The following is an 8,813-nucleotide window of genomic DNA, read 5'->3' on the forward strand; positions in this document are numbered from 1 at the left end:
AAGATGCCCTGCATATTTTATTTTAGGGAATAAGTTCATTAAACAATTGGGATCAGCTTTTGTCCATAAGAAAATAAGTTTATTCTGAACTCCAAGGAAATTGACTTAGAAATTAGAAACGTCTTCTAACGTTTTATACTTTTGAGTACTCTAATTGAAACTGATGAGAGTTGGATTTAAAAAGCCGGACCTTCGTGGGTCATCTGGATGGCTCAGTCGGTTAAGCGTCCTACTCTTGGTTTTGGCTCAGGTCATGATCTCCTGGTTCGAGGGTTTGAGCCCTATGTCGGGGTCTGTGCTGGCAGTGCAGAGCCTGCCTAGGATTCTCTCTTTCCCCTTCCCTCTGTCCCTTCCCTGCTTGCTCTCAGATTAAAAAAAAGAAAGAAAGAAAAAGCCACACCTTCTTTTAAGAAAGGAACCAGGTAAATATTTTTTTTGTATTTTAGGCATTTGGATTCAGTCCTCAGTGATCACACACGAAATTCTGCTGAAGGCACAGAGTATTTCAAAATGCTTGTAGATGTTTTTGCTCCAGAATTTCGAAGGCCAAAGAATATACATCTTCGAAATTTCTATATCATTGTTCCCCCTCTGGTGAGTATTTTATACCCAAAATGATTTTTTTTTAAGTTAATATGTCCATTTTCTTTACAGCAGGAAATGCACATAGACTATATTACTTCCTGGTTATAGATAAAACTTAAATGTAATCTCCGTGAATATGGCCTAGGAATTTTACTTAACTAGTTATGCATAATGAGACTTAAGATAGATTTTTATTTGTTTGTAACTGCTAGAAAAATCCTAGTGTGATTTAAAGTGAGTGTATATCAGGCACCTGGGTGGCTCAGTCGGTTAAGTGTCCAACTCTTGATTTCAGCTTAGGTCATGATCTCATGGTTTGTGAGTTCAAGCCCCATGTCAGGCTCTGTGCTGATAGCATGGAGGCTGCTTGGGATCCTCCCTCTCTACCCCTCCCCAACTCGTGCTCTCTCTCTCTCTCAAAATAAACTTTAAATTGAGTGTACATCATTATATATGTATCATATAATCTTCAGGCTGAATTATACCATAGTATTGTAAGTGATTAATGTAGACCAACTTTAACTGTTACAATATGAAGTTATTTCTAAAACATCTCTTGAAAGTATTACTGTTTAAGGACAACTTCTGTATTCAGTAGTAAATACTAACATCTAGACTAAATTTTTAGTGCTTCCTCATAGTATACAGAGTGTCCACTGCTCTAATTCTATATAGTTGCAACCAAAAAGTAGCTCAAGTTATCCAAAATCACATTATACAAACAGTGGTTGCAGTGCGGAAAATGGAGTTAAGAGATTAGAGAGGCTTATACTAGCAATAAGAGTTATGTTTCCCTAAAGATTTCTATAATAAAACTTTTTTTAAAATTGTAAATGGGTAAGTCTAAAATCTAAATATCACTAAACAAATGTAACCTTTTGGTTACATCTTAACTTGGAGAGTAATAAATTTTCATATTGCTGCCTGACTTGTTAACACATATCCTCTTACATATTACTATTATTATCCTTTGAAAGCAGCAGATGGTTTGTAGACACCTTTTCTTTGTAAATGTTCTCTTACACTGTTTTTTTAATATGTTTATTGTTAATGCTCTATCATAATTACATGTCATAACTGTGATGTAGCAGAAGTGTCCATATTCATCTGATAAATACTATCTTTTCATCCTAAGACAGTGTCAAACTGGAGGCAGATTTGTCTTATACTCTGTAACAGTGTAGTTAACTTAGGGTGACTTCTTACCATGTGTCTTGAACTTGAAGGACAGCATACTGCAAACATGGTGAACAGCGGTCCGGGAGTTTAAGGAAGAGTGGAGCTGTGCAGGGCAACTGTCAGAATTCTAGGACAGAAGGACACGAAGTGTAGGACACTCTGCTTGTGCTTGAGTTTATCATTGAATTTGAGAAAGAAGACAAACATAAATGAGATATCAAAAAAAGATTTAACCATTTGTAAAGATTTCACAAATATGTGATTGATTGCCAAGTGAGTTTTACACGCATAAAAGTGAAAGTTGATATTGTTTCCAACAAAATAGGCTGTTATAGTACTTTTCACATGTATCACAATTATTTTTACAGGTCTCTACCCTTCTACAACTGTGCTATCCGTATATAGCCACAAGTGGCTGCTTAAATTTAAGTTAATTAAAATTTTATGTGATAAAAAATCTAGTTCCTCAGTTTTGTGAGCCACATTTCAAGTTCTCAGTGGCCGTATGTGGCTAGTGGCTTACTGTATTGGATAGTACAGATATACGATATTTCTGTCATTGCTGAGAGTGCTGCTCTAGAGTGTGGACTTTTTGATGGTATTCATTTTTTTATCGTAGTTACTTAATACCTGATAGAAGTTTCAGTAAATCTTTATTGAATAAATGACAAGGTATTTTGTAAGAGCTGAATTTTTAGAAAAGCCTTTTTGGGGGGAATTCATTTCTCCAGATGACTCATTCTTTAACCCAGAATCTGATAAGAAATAGTATTTTAGAATGAATTGGGCAGAAGCAAGGACTACCACACATAAGAGCACTTATGCTTTGAAGTAAATAAAGCAGGCCTACTTTTCTGATTCCAGCTTTCACTTAGAGTGTGACTTTGGACAAGTTACTCAGCCTCTAGGCTTCAGTGTTCTCATCTGCAAAATGTTCATAATATTTTACAGTGAACCATATACAAGGCACTGTGGTTAGGGTAAGTGGTGATCGAGGGAGGGCTTGTAGTTAGAGGACTTGGAAAGAAGAGCCGTTAAAAGATACTTGTACAGATTGTGATCTCACCAGGGGACTATTTATAGGAGGAAGATGTCTCAAATCAAAAGGACAGGAATCTAGAAGGGTTCCTATTTATAATTTTTGAAATGTCTCCTTTATGAACTAAATTCTGAAGATATTTTAGCCCAGTTGTTTCTCTAATATATCTTTTTAGACCCTCAACTTTGTAGAGCATTCCATTAGCTGCAAGGAGAAATTGAATAAAAAAAACAAAATTGGAGCTGCTTTTACTGATGATGGCTTTGCCATGGGTAAGCTTAATGCAGTTGTTTTTCCATTAATTTTATGTTCATTATTACCATGAATTTTAAGAAACATTTGCTTAATAGATCTGTGTGCTCTTTGTAGATTTGTTTTTCGTGAGCAGTGTTTACTCTTTATTTTTTAACTGGGTCATCTGATTAATAATACTTATCTTCCATCAAGTGTAGCTATCATTCACGCCCACCTGGTATTGCTAATCGCTTAGTTTCATTAAATGTAATGTTTAGACTTTGTTGGGGTGGTGGCTTTAAGAGTTTTTAGCATTTTGTGTTGAGTTCCCCTGTAGCTTCCTCAGTTGCTGTCAAATAGCAGCAGAAGTTTTTCCCCAACCCTCAGCGTGTTACCTGTAAGTGATTTTCATGGCCATGTTGTTTCTTTTTTTCTTGATTGTCTTATTTTTAGTTCTATATACTTTCACTTTTTTTTTTTTTTTTAAGGAGTAGAATACAACTTCTGTACTCATTGTAATTTGGCTTTGGTTTTGCTAATGACTGCAGGTGTGGCTTACATTTTGAAGCTTTTGGATCAGTACCAGGAATTTGACTCACTTCATTGGTTCCAGTCTGTTAGAGAGAAGTACCTGAAGGAGATAAGAGCAGTTGCTAAGCAACAGACTGTGCAGTCAACTAGTCAAGATGAAAAACTGCTACAAACCATGAATCTCACTCAGAAGCGACTGGATGTGTATCTACAGGTAGAGGAGAGTAGTAGTCAAATGTGCTTTGATATTTATGATACCCATTCTTGATATCTGAAAACAAATCCTATAGAAACCATTCATCCATTTAAACAGGATGAATAGTGGTAGTAGGTATATTTTAAAAGGAATGGCATTTGGAAGCCATTTGATTCAGATATTAAAAATGGATGGATTACTAAATTCAGTTTCTGTATTTATGATTTCCACAGTTTTTTAGGAATATTTTCAGCTTTTACTTTACATGTTTTTATTTACTTAGGAATTTGAATTGCTCTATTTCTCACTGAGCAGTGCAAGAATTTTCTTCAGAGCAGACAAGACTGCAGCTGAAGAAAACCAAGAAAAGAAAGAAAAAGGTCAGTGAGTGGCTTAAATTTGGAAAGACCAGTAAATCTTTCTTTAATAGACACTAATGTCCCATTTTATCTAGTCAGAATTCTAGCTTCCTTTTCCTTTTGGAAAATAATTTAGACCTAGAAATGCTTTTTTTTTTTTTTTTGAAGTACAGCCTACATGCATCATTTGTGAATCTGAATAGAAATTTACATAGTTTTTACACTTCATTCTGGAGTAACTTTTTGTTCAGTTTCATCATAATTTAAATAAAATTTAACAAGTTTAGTTTTTTCTTTCACCCTTCAACTTGTGTCAGACAAGAAGGAACAAATTAGGAGGAACACTAGAATGTAGTAGAGCTGGTAACTAGACACAGACTGAATGAGATGGGGCAGATGGCTGAGGAGGTGGCAGATTGTAGGGACCCCATTTCGTATCATGGTGAGCGGCCTCCCGCCCTCCTCCGCAACCAGGCCTTGGAGAATCAGAGTTTACAGTGCAGCCACGAGAACCGATCGTCTTGTCTATTGTATTCTTTGTAGGATGATATAAATTGCTTATTATTGCATAGTTAAGGCTACACATGATACATTTCTCCCCAGTTTAAAATTTAGGAACAATTTCTTCCCTAAAGAATGGTTGTTTCCTTTTTTCTGTTATAGAAATTATGTAATTTAGGTTTTCCTCTGCTCGGTAGCTTAAAGCTTGGTACAGCAGCTGAGTTGAGTTTTCATGTTTTTCCTATATCCTTACTTGTATTTCACAAATCAAGGCATAAATTTACATTTTATAAAATAAGATGTTTTTATTAATCTTACTTTGTTAAATTTTAAAATACATATATATTTTACACTGAATTTGGGTAGACCACTTATATCAAGTAACCTATTCCCTGATAATGTTGCATAAATTAAATATGTTAATAATTAGCATACAGAAGCTTTTTTGGAATCTAATAATTGTGTGCTTGAAAGTGATTTCAGGCTGTTACCTGGAAGATACTCAGTATTTATTACATGAAAATATGTATATATTCTGTTTGGGTCCCTTTCCAAGGCTAAAGTAAATTGGAAGACTTTGAGTGAATTTGATCTAAATTGTGAAGAAACTCAGTTATTGCTTAGGTTCTGCTCAGGCATTTCATGCGAGAACCTTGTCTCCAGCCAAGCTTATACTTACTTTAAGGCCTAAAACATTAAGGCAGAACAAACAAACCTTTTGGTCTCAGTGGAAGTCCTTGCTGTGGATTGTTCTTAAGGAACTCACTATGATTCTGGTTGATGCGTCTCACCCACATCAACCACTGAGGTGGTGGTTCTGTTGCAAAACTCTGTCTTAGCTAAAGGTTGCTCAGATATGTAGTCAGAGTTGCAGGGTACATGAGGTAGTTTTCCTCTGTTAATGAAATGTGTGCATGTGGTATTTCATACACAAAAAAAGAGGAATTCATTTTATCACAATCATAATAAAAAGCTGCTTTAAAAAATGAATTACAAACACAGATGGAAAGCTTATTCTGGACAATTTTATATGTGAATTTGCAGCAATGTCTCTGGCAATAACAGCAGTGCACTATAATAGTGATTTCTTGGCCTGGCTGGGGGGAACCGGCTGAGGGGCAGCATGCCTTCAAACGTGCCAGGTGAAACTCCAGTGGCCCACATGCAGTTCTGAACTCTCACAAGTCTACACCTCTATTAAGTACCAGTCAGAACGTTACCTTTGCAAAATTTAGCTCAGATTTCTAAAAAATTAAGGTAACTAAACTACATATACATTGTAATATTAGAGAACTATTTGGTAGATGCACATTTTCTTAATTTGAAATTTAGCAGGTAGCTCTTCTCAATTTTTACTTAATTCATTTTTTAAAAATGAATATACATCTGTCCATTGTTATTTTCACCCACGCTTCCAGAAGAAACCAAAACAAGCAATGGAGACCTGTCCGACAGCACTGTGTCTGCAGATCCTGTTGTCAAATGATACCGATGGTATGCGTTGCCCCTCAGAAGTCATCAGAATTTTGTCAGTACTGTTGCCAGTGAAATGGATGTTAGCAAGCTAATGGTGAAGTTTTCCTGGACCACATCTCTGGTAACAGGTAGATGTTGCAACTCTTTAAGGCGGTGCTGCTGAGTCCATTCTTCTTCTGAAGGCTCAATCTTCTTTCTAAAGGTTGAGAATGAGATTTTCAGTTGGGTTTTTGCCTGGACTTGAGGCTAGCAGATGTGCCTGGGGAGTGTTGTTTGAAGTGAAGCTGTAGAAGGGCCGAACCAAATTCCTAAACTGCCGCCTCAGATCTCTAACAATCTACGTGAGGGTGTAAAACTTGTGTTTGCATATTTGATCCATATTTGCTTGTCATTGGAAACTCAGTGCGTATCCTCTGTACAGCCAGCGAATACATGTTTAAACAAAGTGAATTAAGTCTGAAATTTATGAGGCATACATATCGACATTGTTATAACAGACATACAGAAAGATGGCTTTGATAGAGGTGAGGCACAAGTGTGCTATGTACCTTTTATGTACAGTATAAAACTGGTTCATTGTTAATTTCATGTGACTCAACAAGAGCTGTTCAGGTCTTTGATAAGACATTTTATAACTAGTTTACATTGCTTTGGGAACATGTAACCTCCAACAACTGCTTTAAATTTAAGATTTACTTAATACTCAAGATGAAAGAAAACTGAGAGAAAGCCATAGAGTCCTGCTTGCAACTTCACTTTTGGTTGAAGGCACTACGTGTATCAGAGAAAGTTGTATGGATTTTTATTTCTACATCCAAACTCAGGTTTCTTCTACATTAGGTTGAATTAAAGTCTTGGTGATGGTTTCGGCAGACTTTTTCTTTAAACCAAGTATAACCTAAGACATCAGATTAAGCACTGTGCAGGCTTTTTAAAAATTACCACTGTGAGAATAAAGTTCTAATAAATCATTTACTGATTTGAAAAGTACAGTAAGATTTTGAGTAAATTTAGTTCCTCGCAGGCTACAAGCTTTATTTTTGTAAAGATTACATCAGTTGATAATTAAATGGTTAATCATGGCCTATATAATCTTTGAATATAATACAGTGATACTTTTACAACGAAAACAAAGTTTAAAACTGTACACGTAATAACATCATTTGGTAAACACTTGATTTTTCCATTGCACTTGCCTATTAAGCATTTCTTTGGGTATATCCTGCAAGTAATTCTAATGTTTGATTTCTAGCTTTTGGAACAGGTATACAATGCCCTATCTGTATGCATTGATTACTGGCAGGGTAACTTTCCCAGCCCAAGATAAACACTTCCACTGTTCAAAGTCAGAAGAAACAAAATAGGTAGGAAATGTTTTTTTGTTTATTATGTAAACATGACTTTCAGAATTATGAACAATGGGTGGATTAAAGGCATTTAAGATCTGTAATTCATACTAACTGTAGAAATGGCCCTAAAGCATGCTGCATAATTAGTAATTTATATTTTCATTATTGTAAATGTTTATATTAATGATCTTTTGATTGTATCAAATTCGTCACCATTTCATAGCAACAATATTATTCTTTTTTTTTTTCTCTCTGACTTCCCTAAAACAATCTCCATTTTTAATAGGGGTAGAAATTGTAATTGGAAGAGAATCTGAGGTCTCTGTTCATTATCCCCACATATATCAGTTATTATCGATCTTATGAATATTCTTTAGAGTTTATATGCTGACACCATGGATACTTACAGTTGAGAAGAAAGTGATTATTATTTTGCCATTAGCTCAAAATAATGTCACTGTAATCTGGATAAATTACACATATTTGAAATAAAATCTCTGAAAAGATTAAGCATATTTAAATGCCATTAAAGTGCAGAGCAATAGGGCTTGAGTGTTTCACACCTAAGTTAATATATGCATTTGGATGATGTTTTCTTTGCTTAACATATTAATGTTAAATATTTTTTTTGGACATACTGTAGTTTAAAATTAGTGTGAGCATTTGTTGTAAATTCACAAACTCAATAATGTGCAAATTCTCAGGAATTAAGGACTAACCATAACTTTGTCAGTTCTAATTAAGTTTTGTAAAAGATGGCAAGTTTGTTACCTCACTTGAGTGGGGCTTCCCCCTACCCTAATTCTAAGAGAATATAATATGTATAATAAAACATTAATAAATATAATTTCAAAAGTTTACTTCCCCTGGATGTTTATGTTCAAAATTGAATGTCTTAAACCAGTACTTCTTAACATTAACCGTTTTGGAATCCCCTTTAATAGAATATAGGGAATCTGTCTTTAAAAAAATACTTGCATGCACATAGGCAAAACATTTCAAGTATAAAATTGGTACTGGCTCCTTTCCACGCAACCCAGGTGAAGAACTTTTCTTTTTCTCTTTGTACGTTCTTGATCTAATCCTTGTTGTTTTCAAATAAAAAGAACCCATGTGAATGTTTACTTTTAAATCCTAATCCTGGGAAGGGATCCTTGGTTTACAGTGTTTAATGTTAGAAATAACTCTAGTGCCATTTGCAAACATGAGTTTAACTGAAACAGTAATAATAAATGAGAGCCTTTTAAATATTACACTGGAGACAGGAGACACATGCCTTTTAAATACAGCTGACCCTTGAACGGCATGATGTTTAAACTGTGGTGGGGGGTGGGAAGAGTGTGCCTGGGTGGCTCAGTCAGTTA

General features: G+C 35.1%; 1 protein-coding gene across 4 annotated transcripts in view; it reads left to right on the plus strand.

Annotated features, from left to right (window-relative positions):
* Positions 1-8,309, plus strand: part of WASHC4 (WASH complex subunit 4) — a 59,054-nt gene extending 50,745 nt beyond the window's left edge. For 3 of the 4 annotated variants that reach the window (XM_027070947.2, XM_027070948.2, XM_053226679.1), the window contains 5 exons: positions 447-594; positions 2,979-3,075; positions 3,586-3,782; positions 4,048-4,144; positions 6,043-8,309. In XM_027070947.2, coding sequence (XP_026926748.1) covers positions 447-594; positions 2,979-3,075; positions 3,586-3,782; positions 4,048-4,144; positions 6,043-6,110 — 607 coding nt within the window. In that variant the 3' untranslated portion in view covers positions 6,111-8,309. The remainder of the gene's footprint in view (positions 1-446; positions 595-2,978; positions 3,076-3,585; positions 3,783-4,047; positions 4,145-6,042) is intronic. The other variant, XM_027070949.2, reaches the window with a different exon arrangement.
* The last annotated feature ends 504 nt before the right edge of the window (positions 8,310-8,813 follow it).

The sequence above is a fragment of the Acinonyx jubatus genome, chromosome B4 (assembly GCF_027475565.1).
Source record: "Acinonyx jubatus isolate Ajub_Pintada_27869175 chromosome B4, VMU_Ajub_asm_v1.0, whole genome shotgun sequence".
Lineage (NCBI taxonomy): Eukaryota > Metazoa > Chordata > Mammalia > Carnivora > Felidae > Acinonyx > Acinonyx jubatus.